Source organism: Tupaia chinensis, unplaced genomic scaffold (genome assembly GCF_000334495.1).
Source record: "Tupaia chinensis unplaced genomic scaffold, TupChi_1.0 Scaffold000047_1, whole genome shotgun sequence".
Classification (NCBI taxonomy): Eukaryota; Metazoa; Chordata; class Mammalia; order Scandentia; family Tupaiidae; genus Tupaia; species Tupaia belangeri.
This window is the reverse complement of record NW_006159505.1, coordinates 814,491-835,362: the sequence shown is the minus strand read 5'-3', so window position 1 is coordinate 835,362 and position 20,872 is coordinate 814,491. Positions and strand designations below refer to the sequence as shown.

Below are 20,872 nucleotides of genomic sequence, written 5' to 3'. Positions count from 1 at the left end.
CCCATCTGCCTCCCAAAGAGCCTTTTGGGCGTATTTTCCTTTCCTTCCTATTAAACCTTCTCTTCTACCTAAAAAAAAAAAAAAAAAAAAGAAAGAAAGAAAGAATTACTTGCCTATTTATCATCATTGTTTTTCACTTTTGACCAGAGAGAGACAGAGTGAGAGAGAGAAAGTGAGAAAGTAAGTCACCAAATCTGAGAGTCGAGTCGTGGTCAGCCATGTGGGAGTCCAGCATCTCTAACCCACATGCCACTTGCCAACCCCTTGAGAAATAATTTTCATTTGTTTTGCCAAAGAGTGGGTCTGTAGAGCTTTTCATGCTGTTAATCCAAAAGTCCACTCTTACCCACCAGTTTTTAAATCACTATTATATTAAATTGGTAAGTATTACGGTGTGCATAAATGTCCTGGCTGATACCTTCAAGAGCATCAATAGTGCTGAAAAGAGAGGCAAACACCAGGTTCTCACTAGGCTGTGCTCCAAAGTCATTGTCTAGTTTCTAACTGTGATGATGAACATGGTTACATTGGCAAATTTGAAATCATTGATGACCACAGAGCTAGAAAAATTGTTGTGAACCTCACTGGCAGGTTAAACAAGTGTAGATTGGCCTCAGATTTGATATGCAACTCAAAGATCTAGAGAAATGGCAGAATAATCTGCTCCCATCACGTCAGTTTGGTTTCATTGTACCGAAAACCTCAGCTGGCATCAGGGACCATGAAGAAGCAAGATGGAAACACACAGGAGGGATTCTTTTTCTAGAGACGTAATACACACATACTAATAAAATGCAGCATTGGACTCTGGTGCTTCCAAAAAAGAGAAGATAACCTTTACTCTCTGGGAAAATCTTTCCTCATTAGTGATCTATTTCTGCCCTCCATTCATAAGACAAAGGTTCCTCAGCCGGTAGTCCTTGACTAGTTTGGAGATTTTGGTCCTGAGAGTTTATAGAACTGTAGATACTAGTTTTTCAGTTTTTGCTCTTCTGACCCCAGGCAATCCGCAAGCTTAGATGCTGTCTCTAGGATTTGACCTAGAGGTCAAATGTGGCCCATGTCATGGTAAGGCATCAAGGATGATTCCATTACAAGGGTTGAGACTTACCAATTTCAGAGAGATTCTCTGTATCTGCATATGTGCTGGATATTAGAAATAGAGAAATAAAAGGAAAACTAATATTGTTGCCTTAGAATAAGTTCCCCTAGTGATGGAGATAGCCATGAAAGAGATGAGATTCTATAGAATAGAGTTGCAAAACAGGAGTACCTAAGTTAGCTTTACCCATGTATAGTCACTGATGTATAATCTGGATCTAAACAAATGATTAGGAGTGATAAGGAGGAGAGTATTTGAGGTGAGGGAGTAGCATATACAAAGACTTTGGACTGGTGAAAAGCTTGGTACTTTCAGAGAATTTCAAATAATTTATCATTGAGAATGGGAAGAAGTAGCAGTTGATGTATTGAGTAATAAGACAGCTAAGAACCAGTTTGTCGAGATCTTTTTGCTTGTTTGTTTTGTTTTAAGTCAAGGTCATGCCATGTTGTGATTCTATTGCCTTAAACTTCCCAGCTGGGACTACAGCCATGTGCCACCTCATCCAGGTCTTTCAGTCTTGCTGTGTTTTCCTTGCTGGCCATGAAACATACTGGGTGGATATGTACATGATAAATAATAATCATCTCTATATTTTAGATGTCTGGGGGGAGTAGGGAGAGTGTAATTAAGTGGTAACTACACTATAATGAGATAAGTACTGTTATAGATGTATACCCAGGGACCTAAAAGGATAAGTACAATGGGGCAATCAACTCACCCAGGAGAGGTCTGGAAAACTTCACAAAAGCAGTGACTTTAACAGGCAAAGAATGGGAAAAACATTTCAAATGGAGTATCATACACAAAGGCTTGCAGGAGTATAAAAGAGCATGGTTTGTTCAAGCAGCCTGAAGTGGCTTGATGTTTCTAGAACAGGGTTGGAAACTTTTTCAAGAAAGGGCTAGATAGTAAATATTTTAGGCTTTGCTGGTTATAGAGACTGTATTATAACTGCTCAACTCTGGCTTTGTTGCACAAAAATAGCCATAGATAATGTATCAGTGAGTAAGCTTGGCTATGTTCCAATAAACTTTACTTACAGGAACAAGAGTGATCTGAATTTGGCTCATGGCCGTAGTTTCCTGACTCCTTATACCTGGAGAGTAAGGTGTCTGGAAGGAAAGAAGAGTGGTCAGGAAGGTCCCTGGGAAGTTAGTCTATGGGACACATTGGGTTAACAAAAGGCCTTGAACACCAGGCCAAGAAGCTAGGGCTTTATTCTGTAGTTAAGGGAAGCCATGAGATCTTAAGTAGGTGGGTTGTTATAATTAGATTTGTACTTCACAAAGGTCACTCTAGTGTCTGTCTGGTAGATGGACTGGAAGAAGTGAAGCTAGATGTACAAAGATGAGTGAGAAATGACTGTCCTCTCCCTGCACTCAAGCAACAGCTTGTGCTCACTGGAGACAGACACTTCACCCCAGAAGCATGCCCCAGCACTCTGCATAAATGGTGCTTAGAGCAATTGTAGCTAAAATGTGGCTCCTTGCTAGATATTCAGGAGATGAAGAATGGTTGGAAAGCTTTTCAGATCTGGAGCATGTGACTTGTAGGTTCCAAAGACTGAGGAGAGGGAGGGTAAGTGGGAATGGAGGTGGCACAGTTTGGTTTGGGAAAAAGCGGTAAGTGAATAGTGGGGTTGGCTAGGGGAGGAAGGAGTAATGGGTTCTAAAGAAGAGAGAACTGACCAGATCCCTAGACCCAGGGATGTGCTGCATCTCTTCTGATTGTACATCACTGAATCCCATTCCTTGGTGGAACTGGACAGGCCTATTTTGTGGCAATTCTAGAGACATCTCTCTTTCTTTCCTGCTCCTACCCACACTATTTCACCACTGCTTAACACTTGGGATGGGTTTGTATACTTTGTGCCACCTCCTGCGAGATCACTTTTCTGAGCTCATAGGGCTAATTATACCTAGGGACAGCTGGTGCTTTGGCTCTTTCGAGAGCTATTGAGCTGCACTTCTAGCCAATGCTGCATTCCCCATGGTAAGGCAAGACTTTTAGGGAACCTCCTTAGACCTTTTTGAGAAAGGAGCTAATTGTTCTGGGACTGAAATAGTAAATCCTTTTTGTAGGAGCCCAAAGCCGCCTGTTTTGTTTTTGCTTTTCAATGCTTTTAAGCTTTGTCTTAAAATCAGAGTTTAGTTATTAGCTGAATGTGAACAGTGTTCAGAGTAAGATGTGGTAATGCCTACTTCAGCTGTATTGCCGTCAGAGTTCTAGCTCAGAGCTACATTCTTGCATGCTATGCTTATGGCTGGGTAACTAGGAGCATCTATTGGGACTGTATACTTAGGCAGGGGAAATAGACACATAACAAGATGGCTAAAGGTTTGCATAATATTCCCAGTCCAAGGAAGGCTGGGTGTGGCAACATGTACCTATAATCCCGGCTACTCAGGAACCTGAGGCAGAGGATGGTGACATAGTGAGACTCAGTCTTAAAATTTAAAAAATAAATCAATAAAAAAAGAGAAAGGGATGCATAGGAGCTGTGGGAGCACAGAAGACATCTTCGATCAAGAATCATTTCCTTGGGTGTAATGGTTATGTCACTGGGCTCCCACATAGTGAACTGTGGGTTGAGCTACAGATCTCGTGGCTTAAAACTCACACCAAGCACATGTGCATACATGCCCAAAATCCTGAGAGGAGAAGGGAGGAGAAGGGATTGTAGCAGGGACATCCCCCTACTGGGGAGTGTGTGTGTGATTTCTCGTTTTCTGTTTCTCCAGTGAGAGCAAGTGTTCTATAGCAAAAAATCTCTTAAAAAGATGTTTTATTCCTTCTTTTTTTAAAAAAGAGTTATTTGGGGACCAGCAGTTGGTGTAATGGCTATGTCACTGGACTCCCATGTAGTAGACTGTGGTTTGAGTCCTGGACCTGGTGACTTAAACTCACACCAGGCGTGTGTGTGCACGCATGTGTGTGTGCACCCAAGATCCTGAGAGGAGAATGAAGAAGGGATTGTGGCATGGCCATCTCCCCAGGGAGGTGATTTCTTGCTTTCTGTCTCTGTCTTTCTCTGTCTTTCTGGTGAGTACACGCACCCTATAGCAAAACCTCTCAAAAAAGGAGTTATTTTATTTAATTATTCATTATCATTGTTTTATTTTATATTTTTTAAGTTGATCAGAGAGAGAGAGATAGGGAAAGTAAGAAAGCAAGTTGCCTGGTCTAGGACTCAAATCACAGTCAGTCATATTGGAGTCCAGTGTCTCTACCACCATGCTACCTGCCCCAAGAATCATTTTCTTGTGCATTCCTTTTCTTATCTCACTATTCTTCCAATAACATTTGAGTTGTGCTTTAAAACTTAGAGTGCTTTAGTGTTTACCAGAAATCAGACTGTGATGCTTTTGAGGAAGGGGGAGTGTATAAGGGATATATTATAGTTGAGACTGTAACTGAGTAATGCAGACTGTTTAAATGCATATGCATGAAGCTGTGAGTGGAGGGGCTATGGCACATGCCTCTTAGCACAGCAGCTGCTGGTCATCGTCATGTAGATACGTGAACTCAGGAGTGCTGCCAAGGGGTGGAGATTAGAGGTCTTAATTAACACCCACTCCCCTGTCTCCATGTTGTTCCAAATTACAGTATATATGTTGTGTACACACACATACACACACACGTGCGCACACACACATACACATAGACTTGAACAAGTTTGGAAAAATGGACTTAAGGTTTGAGTTTCTATTTACCTATCTATCTATCTATCTAACATCTATTTATTTATTTATTTCCCTTAGGGCACATGTGCTCACTGGGAAAGAGAAAGACAGAGACAGTGAGAAGGAAAATGAGAAATCACCCCCAAGGGGGGATGTTCATGCTACAATCCCTTCTCCTCCGTTCTCCTCCTAGGATCTTGGGCATGCATGCACGTACACCCAGCCTGAGTTCAAGCTACTAGGTCTGGGACTCGAACCATGGCTGGCTATGTGGGAGTCCAGTGACATAACCACTGTGCTATCTGATGGCCCCCTAAGTTTGAGTTTGCTTTGGCACAAAAAATTTTGAAATCCATGTGTTTTCATAATAATCATTTTCCATTCACTTAAAAAAATTATTAGAGGGCACATGTATTCACCAGAGAGAGACAGAGAGAGAAAGAGGAGAGAAAGCACTCCCTAATAGAAAGTGCTTTTCTTACTCCTTATTACTCTGTCATATTGGGATTTGGGGCATATATGTACAACATTCCTGGTATGTTTTTCAAGCCCCTAGGCCTGGGATTTGAGCCATAGTCAGCCAGGTAGGATATGGTTCCCTTAACCAATAGGTTATGAGGCCAGCCCTGCATGAACTCCAAGAAGACCTCTTGTATACTAAAATCTTGATATGGGCAATGGATTTGTGTGTGTGTGTATATATATATATATACACACACACACAAATATTTATATATATATAATCAATCATTGGAGGTCAGTTTCGCCAGATGTTTTGATTAAAAAAATAACCTGAGGGACCAGCAGTTGGCGTAATGGCTATGTCACTGGACTCCCATGTAGGTGACCATGGTTTGAGTCCTGGACCCAGTGGCTTAAACTCACACTGGTCACATGTGCGTGCATGCCCAAGATCCCGAGAGGAGAATGGAGGAGAAGGGACTGCAGTGTGGCCATCCTTCCCGGGGGGGTGGTGGTGGTGGTGATTTCTTGCTTTCTGTCTCTCTGTCTCTCTCTGTCTTTCTGGTGAGCACACGTTCCCTATAGCAAAAAGCTCTCCAAAATAAATAAATAAATAAATAAATAAATGAATAAAATAACCTGAAGAGCTGGACTTTTTGTGAAATTCTCAGATTTTAAAATATAGGTTCACTTTTATAAAATGCTCTTCACACCTATAAAAGACACATGCTAAGGCACTTTATGACATCTGCAAACTTGTCTCATTTAATCTTTATCACACTCAAATGAAAAGAGAGGGATTATTAGCCCTCATTTAGTGGGAAAATAGGCTCAGAAAGACCAGTAGCTTGCTCACAATCCACACAGGAAGCAAGCAGTCAATTTCTACAGGTTCTGGACTCTGTATTTGTTGTAGTACACTGCCTTTCTGATTTTGAAGGCCTGGTTGTTGAAGCTTCTTTACTTTGTTCTCTAAAGAGGTTTCATCATCAGGCATTGGGCCCAGTTCCTCATTTTGCATCACCTTTTTGCTAACCTTGTTTTGATATTACTCTGTTTTCCCCCTCACCCCCATGCCTTATGGCCCCAGGGCCTGTATGCAAACCCCCACACAGATCTTTCACTTTCTATCTGTGAGCTTCTCTGCCCTTTACATGATCTCACTGATCAGACTTGGCTGTAAAAATCAGTCTATTTCTTGCCAGTTCTTTATACTAAGCTGGTATCTGGGGTCAGCTGGTAATGGTAGAAAATCCCCTTTCTTGGAGATTTTGGCATTTTTGCTCTCAAGGCCTGCATGTAATATCTGTTTCTCTAGTCTTTGATTAAGAGGGTTTAGGTAGGAGGGAGGATTCAAAAAGGGTTTATCTTAAAGGACCTGATTAATCAAATTGAAGAAATCATGAGGCTTATAGATTTGATCTCTAGAATATATCCTGTGCTTGACATTATCTCATCATTTCCACCGGTACCATCTTGTTTTAAGCCATAATGATCTCAGTCTTGGATTCTTGGAATAGCTGCCTAACTGCTTTTCCTGCTTCTGCCCTTGCACTCTTATATTTGTTTATACAGCTTCAGAGAAATCCTTTTAAAGATATAAATGTCAATTTAAATGTGATCTGTTTAATCAGTGTAACAGTTCCCATCTCAAAAAAGAAAGAAAAAAAAAAGTCAAAGTCCTTGGAACAGCCTAAAAGGGCTTTCTGTTCCAGACCCTTGTGGCTTCTCTGAGTTTATCTCCTTTTGGTCAAATCTCATTAAGTTTTCTTCAGCTACATTGGTCTTTTTAATTTTAATATTAATTTTTTTATTGTTTCTTATCTACCAGCGGGTGTATGCACTTGCCAAAGAGAGGCAGAGAGATAGAGAGGGAGAGGGAGAAAGTACCTTCAATGGGGTGTGATCATGCTGCAATCTCTTCTCCATTTCTCCATCCTGGCAGGATTTTGGGCATGCACGTACATAGTGTGTTTTTCAAGCTACCAGGGCCAGGATACCAAGGATGCAGTTGGCCATGTGAGGTCCAGCTCCTTTAAGCAGTAGGGCTGGCCCTGGCCTACTTGTTATACCTTTGAACATACCAAACACATTCTTGTTTTAGAGATTTTGCATCCCCCCCTGTTCTTGGGATATTCTTCTCTTACTTATTTAACATACCTTTCTCCATACTCTAGATATTTGCTTGAAAGTCACCTTTTTTTTTTTCCTTTATGAGAGAGATATAGGGAAAGGAAGAGACAGTGATATTATTTTTAACAGAGTCCTGCCATGTCACAATTGTCCTGGTCCAGCCTTTCAGTTAGCTAAGATTATAGGCATATGCAACTGGCATGTTCATGTTGACCCAGAAACCAAACCTTGGCTTCCCAGATGGCTTCCAACCTTCCAAGCAATGGTGCTATACATATAGCTGAGCCCAAAGCCCCATCTTTTTATTTTATTTTATTTATTATTATCATACTCTTGTTTATATTACATTGAATCACATATAACTTTACAGTGTATTACATTTCTTCTTCCAGAAGGAATAGCATGCTTATCAGTCAATACAAAGACATTAAAATCCCTATCATCATCATCAGATGGCTTTTCATGATTTTTTACAGATTATTATTATTATTATTACTTTTTAAAATTCAATCACTATTTATCATTTTGCTTGTAAAAAGAATTTACCCAACATGAAATACTTCTCAGACCAATCTAGTTGAGAATACTATACACATCATCAACAGGTAATAAACCATTTGTGTCCAACTAATGTCATGCTTTTCTATTTGTTCTCTTGCTATCCTTCTCCATACTCTTCTCTTCTGCCCCATTCCACACTGTCTTCATCATTGCTAACTATTTTCACTGCTTTTATGCCCTCCAATATTTCTATCTCTACCATAAAGTGCAGATAGTCAGTATGTATTAAGTAGATACACACAATACCTTTCTTTCATGTCCTGGCTCTGACCAATTTCTATCAAATGCCAGGGTCTTGTTGTTTTTTATGGCTGAGTAGTATTCCACAGAGTATATGTGCCACACTTTCTTAATCCATTCCCAAAAGCCATCTTAACGAGACCTTCCTTGGTTCTTCTAATTAAAATGACAAACCACGAATACCGCTACTCTTGGTCTTCGCTATTTCTCTTCCCTGCTTTATTTATATTGTATCTTACACCTCAATTGGATAATAGCTCAATGATAAATTTTTTAAACTATGTACTATATCTCTAATACATAGAACTCTTCATTAGATATTTGTTGAATAAATGAGTGAATGGTTGAATGAATGAATTTGCACCCTCAAGCTGACCATTTTAGACTTTGTGATTGTGTCTAGGGAATCTGGGACTATCTATTCATTTAGTCAACACTTGGGCCTGCCTCACATCCCAGGAGTTAACCCCCATTTATAGGAAGCCATTTCCCACATGACTGACCATGGCTTAGACCCCAGCCTCAGTGGCTTGAAAAACATGCTAAGTGTGTGTACATGTCTCCCCCAAATCCTGACATGATAGAGAAACTGATGAAAAAGGATTGTGGTATAGCCTCACCCCATCAGGAAGGTGCTTCCTCTTTCACTTTCTGTTTTTTCTTTTTTTTTTTTCCCTCTCTCTGTTGAGTCCTCTAGCTGTTAAAACAAAACAAAACAATGTAGTCAGTATTTACTGACATTTCTCTTGGTCAGACCCTTTTCTGGACTCTGGAAATAAAGAAAAATAGATAATAGACATTTCCTGAAAACTCTACTAAGATGTGTTCATGGTAGTTAAATTGTATATTTCTTTGATATTTGACTATCTCTGGAAAACAGTCATCAGTGTTCAGTTTGGTACATATTAATGAGGGTAAGGACTAAGGTGAATGAGTATGTGTGAAGTTAATTACCAGTTACATTTCTAAAAGCTTCGATTTCCTTTTCTTCTTTTGTGTAAAATTCTATTATAGGGGAAAAAATTCTAGCTAATTAAGCATCACCATTTGCAATGCAGGAGGAAACTTTGGATTGTAAAGTCAGACTCCTTGGGTTAGAATATTGACTCCATGACTTACCAGTTCTAACCTTGTGCAAGTGTTTAACTTACCTAATGCTATGGAACAACCTCCCCCAAACTGAACAAAACAACACTTGTTTTGCTCATGTATCTGCAATCTAGGGGTAGATCTCTAGGGATGGGGCATCTGTGTCCACTCAGTGTCAGGCAAACTGCCTGGAAAACTGGAGGCTGTAGTCACCTGAAGTCTCAGTCATTCACATGTGTGACTTCTGGACTGGATGACCAAAATACGTGGGGCTGTTCAGACATCTCTTTCTATCTTGATGTACCTGTTGTCTTTCTGTATGACCTCTCTAGCATAGTAGCTTCAGGATAACTAGGCTTCTCACATGTTTGCTCATGTGTCCATAGACATGTCCTAAAGAGGGAGAATCAGGTGAGATCTGTATTGCCATTTCTAACCTAGCCTTGGGAATCATGCAACATCACTGCTGTTACATACTGTTTATTAGTGGATGATTTATTAATGTTAGCCTATATTCAAATGGAGGGGATCCCAATCTTTTCTTTTCTTTTCCTTTTTTTTTTTTTCATAGTTTGCTAGAATGTACCTGCACTTACTAGAGAGAGACAGAAAGGGAAGGTAAATGAGAATGTGCCCCCCATGGGGGATAGCCATGCTGCAATCCCTTCTCCTCCATTCCCTTCTTTGGACCCTGGGCATGCATGTACACATTCCTGGTGTGTTTTTGTTTTTGCTTTTAAAGAATTATTTTTATTGAACTTTATTTTTCTATCCATTTATTTATTTTAATTTGACCAGAGAGGGACAGAGTGAGAGGGAGAGAGAGAGAGGGAAAGCAAGAAAGCAAGCTGCCGGGTCTGGGACTTGAGCCGAGGTTGGCCATATGGGAGTCCAGTGCTCCTAACCACCATGCCAACTGCCAGCCCCCGTGGTGTGTTTTTTAAGCTGTCCAGGACTCAAACCACATGGTTGGCCACATGAGATCCAGCCACTTTAGCCATTATATCACTGGTTGGCCTAGGGAATCCACCTTTAATGAGAGGGTTGTCAAATAATTTGTGGATATGTTTTATTTTTATTTTATTAAAATTTTTAAATTAAATTAAATTTCCTTAAGAGAGATTTTTGCTATAGGGTGCATGCACTCACTGGAGAGACAGAGATAGAAAGACAGAGAGCAAGAAATCACCCCTGTAGGGGGGATAGCCACAATGCAATCCCTTCTCCTCCATTCTCTTCTTAGGATTTTAGGCATGCATGCACACATGCCCAGTGTGCTGGCATGAGTTTTGAGCTGCTGGGTCTAGGGCTTGAACCATGGATGACCATATGGGAGTCCAGTAATGAAACTGTTATGCCATCTGCTGGTTCTGAAATTTTAAATTTTATTTATAGTAAGATGCATGTGTGCACATGTGACAGTAAGAGAGAGAAAAGCACCCTTTACCCATCAGAGGCAGGGGATGCCATGATCCCCTTCCTCCTGTCCTCCAGTCCATTTAACCTTGGGCACTTGCATGTGTGTCTGGCATGTTTCAGGCTGTTTCAGGCTGTCTAGGCTGGAGATTGCAACCACAGTTGCCATGTGGGATCTGGCTTCTTTTGAGCAGCATGCTGCTAATATACCATGGAACTAGCCTTTATTTTATTTTTAAAATAAAAACCAGAAATATATTTTCTATGGAGTTTAGAAAGTCCAAGATCAAGGGGCTGGTAAATCCGGTTGTCTGGTAAGGGCAGCCCTTCATTTCCAAGATGGTACTTGGGTGCTGTATTCTCCTGAGGGGAGGGATGTTGAATCCTCACATGGCAGAGGGCAGAAGGCCAAAACGATTCCTTTCTTTTTTTTTTTTAAGATTGGTCAGAGGGTGGGGGAACCAGCAGTTAGCGTAATGGCTATGTCGCTGGATTCCCACGTAGTCGACCGCAGTTCACGTCCCGGACCCAGTGGCTTAGAACTCACACCGGGTGTGTGTGCGTGCATGCCCAAGATCCCGAGAGGAGAATGGAGGAGAAGGGATTGCAGCGTGACCATCCCCCGTGGGGGGTGATTTCTCGCTTTCTGTCTCTATGTCTGTCTCTGTCTGTCTGGCGAGCGCACGCGCCCTATAGCAAAAACCTCTCAAAAAAAAAAAAAAAAGATTTGTCAGAGGGTGCATGTACTTGCTAGGGAGAGACAGAGAGAGAAAGAAAGTAAGAAAGTGATACAGTACCCACCACAGGGAATAGTCATGCTGCAATCCTTTTTCCATCTCTCCCTCCTTTTGGGATTTTGGGCACACACATGCCCCTGGTGTGTTTCTCAAGCCTCTGGGTCCAGGACTCAAACTATGCAGTTGGCCATGTGGGATTTGGCTGTGTTAACAGTCAAGCTACAGGCTGGCCCCATCAAGTCTTCATATTTTATTTTATTTTATTTTATTTTAATTATTATTATGTTTTGGTTTGCTATAGGGCATGTGTGCTCCCAGAAGACATGGGGGGAGTGAGAAATCACTCCTCCAGGGAGGATGGCCACACCACAATCCCTTCTTCTCCATATTTCTCTGAAGATTTTGTGTACTCACACACGTGTCCAGTGTATTTTTCAAGCCACTGGGTCTGCGACTCAAACTGTACAGTCAGCCATGTGGGATCTAGCCACCTTAATCACCATGCCACTTGGCTGGCTCCATCAAATCCTTTTATAAGGGCACCTAATCCCATTCATGAGTAATCCATCCTCATGACTTAATCACCTCCTAAAGGCCCCGTCTCTCAATACTGTTATTACACTAATAGTGATGTTTCAACATGAGTTTTGTAGGGGACAGAAACATTCAAATAACCATGCCACCAAGGAAGACTGGGAGAACTTCCAGGGGGAAGAGAAGAGGGAGGGAAGGTTTGGTGGAGGTGTCCTAGACTTCTGTGCAGTCTAAGGAGGCTGCTGCAGCCTTCGGAAACCAGCTTCCTTTCATATCTCTCACCTAGGGTCGCTTGCCAAGAGCAGTCCTCGTGAAGCACATGGACATGTTTTAAAACCATCATAGCAAGTGATTCAGTCTCTCTAAACCCAATGTGATTAGGGGTCAATTACATTTTCTTCAAGGACATTATTGCTCTCATTGGTAAAATAGATATGATTATTCATTGATTATAAAAATGAGATGAAAAATATGATGTAAGTCCTTGGAATATTAGTGTATAAATAAGTACTCAAAAACTGTTGATTCTTCTCTTTCTTTTCTCTTCTAGCTTTTCAACTTCCAGTTGACTGTCATTTATTATCTTTGTATAATTAAAAAATAATGAAGGAATTGCTAATTTAATTTTTTCTAAGTGAAACACAGAAGAGAAGTAGTCCATTTGACAACTAAGTCCTGTGCTCTGGAGGGTGCTGAGTGACGTGGTACACTGGTGGATGACTGTGCTGTGGGTGACTAGATGCAGAGGATCAGTGTGGAAAGCTTGGCAGGCTGGCTCCAGGTGTCTCTTATGACTTGTGTGCTTTTCCCTTTCAGTTCCTGAGGGAAGACCTCAATTACCATGACCCAACGGTGAAACACAGCACCTTCCATGGTGAGGATAAGCTCATCAGCGTGGAGGACCTCTGGAAGGCATGGAAGTCCTCAGAAGGTAATAGGCAGCAGCTGTCAATCCCAGTTGCTGGAATGTTTAGAGAAAAGAGAAGAAGACAGGCAGCAGCTTAACCTTAAAAGGACATGAATATAAAATGCTTAGTAAAGGGCAGATTATTGAAATGATTTCACATACAGTCACTGAATAAGGCTGAATATAGTCACTGCGTTGGGAATAGGGAAAAGTTCTCCAAACAGCTTTGAAATTGTGTTTCATTAGAATGATGTTTGTTTATTTATTTAAAAATACTTATTTCTTTTATGAGAGAGACAGGCAGGCACTCTAACAGGGTCTTCACACTGCCATTTTTGTCCCTCGTCTCAGCTGGCCTGGATCATAGCATGTGCACGTGTACCTGTATTACTCAGGGAAGTCCCAGGATGTGCACCTTTCCCATGTAGGTTTGGTTTTGCCACCTCTGTACCGCTGCCTGGCCTCTATAATGATTTTTAAATTTCCTCCTATTCCTACTCCTTTCCTTGCTCCATCCCCACCCTCATGGAAGAATTTCCCAGTTTCTGAGCTTCAACTCCAGAGGTGGGAGCTTCTCAATCTGTCTAGGCAGTCCTCTTTTTCTGTAGACTGTCTGCAGAGTCTTTTCTTTTATAGGTTAAATAGCACTAGCTCTTTGAAGAAAACAATTTTTTAGCTTCCTCTTTATCAGAGTTTCCTGCCAATAAACATTCATGTCTTTCTTAGATCCTAGAGTTGGATGCAGACCACCCAAGTGTGGTTTGATCATCAAAGAGTCGAGTGGGATTGTCAGCTTCCCAGTGCTGAGCCTTGTGCATCTGTAAATGTGGTCTGATTAGATACTGGTGCCTCAGCAGTCACATCACTCCACTAAGCCATGTAGAATTTAAGGAAAACTTTAGATCTGTGTAAAACTGCTAACCCATGACTATCCTTTCCCCCACCCCGGACCATTTGTTGCAGAGTTTGAGTAAAAGAACATGTCTAATTATGTGAGACTTGAATTTTTCCCAGGAAAGGGAAAAGTAGGGCCTTAGCCTCTTCTCCTTATATATCTGTGAGTAGAGCTTCATTTGATACCAACATGATTGGAAACAATCTTTTCCCAGGGTTTCTTAGGTAGATCCTGATGCTAAGAAGGGTTAAACATAAGTGACCACCGGGGTCCCTGGTTTTCCATACACCTTGATTTATAGTTATTTGTTCATTGTTATGCATTTAATAAAGCCAGATCATAGACCTGCACCTTCTGTTCCTTGGACCAGTGCTTCTTTATCATCTTGGTTGAAAACTAGAAGATTAATTTGGTATGAATAAGTCCATTTCTATTTTTATTTAAATTCTTACCTAGGATTATAGAATTTTAAATCTGAAAGGGATCATCTAAAATGATCTCTCTGGTAGATAGACTATGCTGTGGGTCAGAAACAGGAAGATCTGTGGGAACCAGCAGTTAGCGTAATGGCTATATTGCTGGACTCCCACGTAGTTGACTGCGGTTCACGTCCTGGACCCGGTGGCATAGAACTCACGCCAGGCGCATGTGCGTGCGTGCCTAAGATCCCGAGAGGAGAATGGAGGAGAAGGGATTGCGATGTGACCATCCCCCCTGGGGGGTGATTTCTCGCTTTCTGTCTCTATGTCTCTGTCTGTCTGGCGAGCGCACGCGCCCTATAGCAAAAACCTCTCCAAAAAAAAAAAAGAAGAAACAGGAAGATCTGGATTCTGAGATGGACAGGCTGATGCTTCTTGTTAACCGTATGTTTTATCAATTTAGAAGAAGCATATCACACTTATAGGAGAGAGCTGCCTGGAAATTTTTAGTAGCTGAGTTCCTTGTGGGAGTATTTTTTTAATAGCTCTTAACCAACTCAGATTGTCTACTGATGAAGATAAAGCAATGATATGAGCTTTGAAATTATACCAGCACTTTCCAGGAAAATCTTTCATTAGTATCATATATTGTTTTTCTTAATTTTCTCCAATAAAATGAAGGTAAGATACCTTGTGTTTAAGAGTGGGTTTTGAGGCCTGCAGGTGCTGTGGTGTTTAAGGTGCTTGACTCCCATATGGTTGAGTGTAGTTTGAGTCCCAGATCTGGCAGCTTGAAAATTGTCAGGGTACATATATATATGTGCCCAAAATTCTGAGAGGAAAATGGGGAGAAAGGATTGTAGCATGGCCAAACCCACTGGGGGATGATTTCCTACTTTCCCTCTCTCTGTCTCTCTCCAGTGAGCTCATGTGCCCTATGGCAAAAAAACCTTAAAAAAAAGAGTGGGTTTCAAAAGTAGGAACTTTGGGGCCAGCCAGTAGAGTGGTGATTAAGGTAGTTGGAGCCTGTATGGCCATGATTTAAGTACTGGACTCAGTGGTTTGAAATTCAGCATGAATTTTAAAATCCTGAGAGAATGGAAGAGAAAAGACTATGTTGTGGTCATCCCCATCAAGGGTGCTTTCTTACTTTCCCCGTCTCTGACAAGCACACACACACCACAGCAAAAAAAAAAAAAAAAAAAAAAAAAAAAAGTAGTAGGAACTCTGAAAGATGGCAGGGAGAACATTTCTGGCCTTTCCAAAAACTCATGGAGAAATATCTAAGAAGGGAGAATGGCCAAGAAGACAGAAACAGAGGGACTAAATCATACTACTAGAAAACAACACCAGGCAGTTTTCTAGTGAGAACTTTATTTTTGGACTCAGCAACTCTTTGGAACCCTTCCAGTGTATTCCAAATTGCAGGAAAATGGAAGACAATGGAGCGAAGATTTTTTTTTTTTTTTGGAGGGGTGATGGTGCCAGGGGATGTCCCCATTGCCCATGAACAGGAAAATAAACACTTCAACTTAGTGATATAACTCACAGCTAAGATATGAGAAATGATACATAAGTACCATTTTGGGATTTGTTTGCCATGTATTGTACATGGTGGTTTGACACACTAAAAGTGAGAACATTCTTATGTCCTCTTCCTCACAGTAATTTGTTTCATTATTTAGAGTAAGGCCCCTAACCTCTCTAGAGTGATGATTTCCAGAGCTCCAAAAAGCATCTAAGGCCCTGGCATGGATTGAAACTGGCTGGTTTGAGTTTAGCTAGAAGATATTGATACCAGCAGTGGTCATTTGTGTTTAGACCATTAGCTGGCTAATGTCACTATATCAGTGTGATTACTGTTGTTAACATTTGCTGACTAATATTGGGAGGCAGTCTTTTCTCTGTGTTGTTTAGACCTTAGCAAGGAAGCATGCTCTTTTCCACCTTGACCAGCTCTGGACTTTAATAATAATAAAAATAACAACTCAAAAACTACTCTAATACATAGTGTATAATATGTGCTATGCACTGTTCTATATGTTTTATGTACGTTATATCTTTCTCATAATAACCTTATGAAGTATAGATGCTATGGTTATGCCCATTTATAGAAGAGGAAAATGAGGCAAAGAGAGAGATTAAGTGAAATAATGTAATTCTGTCTCTACCTGAAATTAGTGCAAACTTCCCAAGTTGTGGACAGAGTCCCCAACAAGACACCAGCCATGAACTCAGATTGTTCACAGGTCACCTGTACTTCTGACCAACTGATTACAAATTTAGAGGATTCCCATGACTCTCTCTCAGGTTTAGTAGTTCTGTATAGCTATTCAGAGAAGCCTTATGCTTAGGATTAGTTTTATTATGAAGGTATAAATCAGGATTAGCCAAAAAAAGGAGACCCATCAGGCAAGATCTGGGAGAGTCCTGAATGTGATACTTCTGTGTTCCCTCTCTGTGGAATAGGACACGTCACCATCACAGCACATCAGTGTGTTTGCCAACCAGGAATCTTAACCATGTTATTACATAGATGTGACTGATCAAATTATTGGTCAGGTGATTGCACTTAATCTCCAGCCTCCTTTTCCTCTCCATAGGCTGGGGTGGTATTACGTAGTTCAAAACTCCTGCCCTCTAGTAACATGGTTGGCCTTTCTGGTGACTGGTCCCCATCTTGACACAAACTCAGAGTGATCCAAGACAGCTCACCATGAATAACAAAACATTCCCATCTCTGAGGAAATTCTAAGAGTTTAGTAGTTGCTTGCCAGGAACCAAAGACCAGGACAAAGACTAGCCAAATTCTTTATTATACACCATTGACTAATTAAGTAAAGAAGGATTGAACAAGCATAGCTGAAGAAGGATCAAGAATAAGGACCAATAGGTGGCATGGTGGTTAAGGTGCTGGACTGCCACATGGCTGACCACGGTTCAAGTCCCAGATCTGGCAGCTTCAAATTCATGTGCATGTGTGTGTGTGTGTGTGCCTAAAATCCCAAGAGAAGAATGGAGGAGGAGGGATTGTGGTGATTTTTCACTTTACCTTTCACTCTCTGTCTGCCTCTCTCTGAAGAATGCATAACCCTATGGCAAAAACCTAAACAAACAAACAAAAGAAAAAAGAGTAAGAGCTCCTCAAGGGATCCCAGCAACAGACTAGGATTAGCAATTTCAAACTGGCCTCTCTCAGATTCTCAGATGATTTAGTTTTATTCATTTTTCATCCCTAAGTGTGTTTGCTCAAGAGTCAGATATCACAGGGGAATAATCAGAGTAGTGTAGTCAGATTATAGATTCATATGGGGTAGCAGCGACTCTGTGTGTGTGTGTGTGTGTGTGTGTGGTTTGGGGAGTTTTGCACTTGCCATTCCCTCTAGCACCATGTGAGGTAGGAGCAGTGGCAGTCTTTAAAGGAAGGGATGCTGGGTAGATTTTACAGAATCTTTGAGAAATAGTATTGTTTGCATATTTGAGCCATTGGAAATAGTAGTGAGGGTGGGAGGCACTGACCTAAGGAGACTTTCTAAAGTGATGCTTTCATTTCTTCTAAGCAAAATGTGTTGTTAATGTTTTTCCTTCTCTTTCCTGGATATTAGATGTTAAATGATACAATCTTCCAAAAAAGTATACTTTTTTTTATAATTATTTTTATTTTAACTTTATTTATTATTATCGTTACTCTCCAGTTTGATCAGACAGATACAGAGAGAGAGGGAAAGTGAGAAAGCAAGCCACCAGATTCAGGACTTGAACCACGGTTGGCCATGTGGGAGTCCAGCACCTTTAACCACCATGCCACCTGCCGCCCCCCCCCCCCCAAAATATACTTCTTAAGTATTTTTATGAATCAACACTATCTTAGCTATGAATCTTTTATTCTAAATGATTCCAGCTAAAAGCAAAAGAACCTGACATTCTAATGTCCCTGTGTCATGAAAAAATACTTTGCTAGATTTTTGGAAGCAATGAAATAGACTCCCTGATCTCCATTTCTCTCTGTGCTGCTCTTTGAAGGAGAGGATTTTCTGAGGAAACAGTGGTTAGTACTAGAGAACAAGGGGGCTTTTAGAGAGAAAGCTCAACAGAACTGGCTTTTTTCTGGTGACACAGCACAGGGATACCTGGTGGCATCAGACTTCTTTCTAAACCATTTCAACCATATGAAAGAGTTGGCAGTCCCTTTTTGTTTTTACATAAGCCCAATGAGAAAGATGTTCGTTCTTTTCTTTTTTTAAATTTGCTATACAGTGCCTCACTGGAGACAGAGAAAGGGTGAGAGAACGTGAGAAAGCACCCCCTGGCAGGGAGGATGACCATGCGGCTATCCCTTCTCCATTCTCCTCTTGGGATTTTGGGCATGTATGCATATGTGCCAGGCATGTTTTTCAAGCTGCTGGGTCCAGGACTTGAATTACACAGTTGGTCATGTGGGATGCAGTCATCTTAACCACCACGAGGCCACCTGGCTGGACCTATTCTTTTTTTATTTAAAGCCAACTAAAACTTAGTTTGCTAAATGAATCTTTAAGTCAGTTAGTTAAAAACCTCAGGCATTAATTGTTTGGTGGTACATTTTTTGCGGGAGAAAAAACAATTGGCTTTTTCTTTTCATTCTTCTAATTTTTTATTCTAATAATAAAAACAACTAGCACCTATATGGTGACTTAACATTTATCACAGTCATTTTCTATTTATTTTAAATAGACACATGAGGATTAAAGGTCTTACTTGTATGCTCATTTGATAAATAAGGAAACTGAGCAACTCTCACCTATTTCTGTTACTAAGTCCTTAGGATTTTCTCTCTCTCAGGGCATGTGTGCTTACTGGAGAGAGAGACAGGGACAGTAAGAGGGGCAGTGAGAAATCATTCCCAGAGGAGATAGTCACATTGAAATCCCTCTTCCATTCTCCTTCCAGAATTTTGGGCGCACACACATATGCACACACACATATATAAACACGAACGCCTGGTATGAGTTTCAAGACTCCGGGTCCAGAACTCGAGCCATGTTGGCTATGTGGGAAGCCAGTGATATAACTGCTTGGCCATCTGCTGTCTCTTTATAAGTCACCAAAGGGCATGTGTGCTTGGTAGAGAGAGAGGAGAGAGGAAAAGAAAGCATCCTCACAATGGGACATAGTCATCTGCAATTCCCCTCCCTGCATTCCTCCTTCCCACTAGAAGTTTGCACACCGTCCACACACACCTGGCATGTTTTTCAAGCAGCTGGCTAGAACTGGATCATGGTTGACCATGTGGGATCCAGCTCTCCATGCACTGCATGCAACTACCATCTAAGGGGCTGGTCCCCACCCGTTTAATCTGTCTTATGTATATTTCCTATAAAACTGCTTAGCTCAACTTCATCTTTTATGAAAGATGTTTATTGAGTTGTAATTGACATTCAAAAAGTATTAATTTAGTTTATTATTTTTTAAGTTTTGACACACATACACAATTGTGATCCCACAACCACAAATACAGATAGTGAATATGTTCATCACCTCTGAAAGTTTCTTACAACCCTTGTATCCTCTGCCCCCATCTCTCCCTGACTCAACCACTAATCTGTCTTGTACCACAGATTAGTTTGAATATTCTAGACTAATATGTACTCTTTTTTTTTTTTTGGTAAAAATCTGGCCACTTTCATTCAGTGTCATTATTTTGAGATTCATTTGTGTTTTGCATGTAAAGTGGTTCATTCCTTTGTATTGCTGAGTAGTCTTCTAGGCAGAGATGCAGCACAGTTTACTTACACATTCACCTGGTAGAGGTTTGAGCTGCTTCCAACCTTGGGCTATTATAAATAAAACTGCTATAAACACTCACATACAAATCTTTGTGTAGACATAGACTGTATTTTATTTTTTCTTAGGTAAATATCTAGGAGTGGAATGACTAGATCACATGGTAGGTATAGGTTTTAAATAAACTATCAAACTATTTTACAAAGTAGTTGTACGATTTTATATTCCCACCATCAGGGAATAAGGCTATATTTTTTTTTTTTTTTTGCCCTTGGCATAGTCAGTCTTTTAAAATTGAGCCATTCTGATAGTAGTAGAATCTCAGTGTGGTTTTATTTTGCATTTGCCTAGTGACTAATAATTTTGGGCACCTTTTCATGTACATTAGTTGCCTCTCATATGTTTTCTTCAGTGGGGTATCTCTCAAATCTGTTGTCTGTTTTTAATTTTTTTTTTAAGAGAGATTTTTGTTATAGGGCATGTGTACTTGTTGGGAAGACAGAGAGACAGAAAGCAGGAAGTCACCCTCCAGGGGGGATGGCCCCACCACAATCCCCTCTCCTCCAGTCTTCTTTTGGAATCTTGGGCGTGCACGTACACACGCACACAGCCTGTTTAAAGCCACCGGGCCTGGGACTTGAACCACGGTCGACTGTGTAGGAGTCCAGCAACATAGCCATTACACCATCATCTGATCCCTGTTTTTAATTTTTTAATTCAGTTTTGAGTGTTCTGTAATTATATATTCTTGATTTAAGTCCTTTATCTGAGAATGTGCTTCACAAAGATTTTTCTCCCAGTCTGTGGCTTGTCTTATTCTTTTAATGGTATCTTTTTTTTTTTTTCCTTCCAGTTTGTTATAGGGTGTTTCTGTGCTTGCTAGAGGAGACAGAGGGGAAAAGCAAGAAATCACCCCCCCCTCCCCCCC

At 40.8% G+C, this 20,872-nt stretch overlaps 1 protein-coding gene across 5 annotated transcripts in view; it reads left to right on the top strand.

Moving 5' to 3' along the window:
• The window catches only part of STIM1 (stromal interaction molecule 1), a 221,145-nt gene that overhangs the window by 148,589 nt on the left and 51,684 nt on the right, over positions 1-20,872 (top strand). For all 5 annotated transcript variants that reach the window (XM_014590358.2, XM_014590351.2, XM_014590355.2 and 2 more), the window contains exon 3: positions 12,777-12,891. In XM_014590358.2, the coding sequence (XP_014445844.1) occupies positions 12,777-12,891 (115 nt within the window). The remainder of the gene's footprint in view (positions 1-12,776; positions 12,892-20,872) is intronic.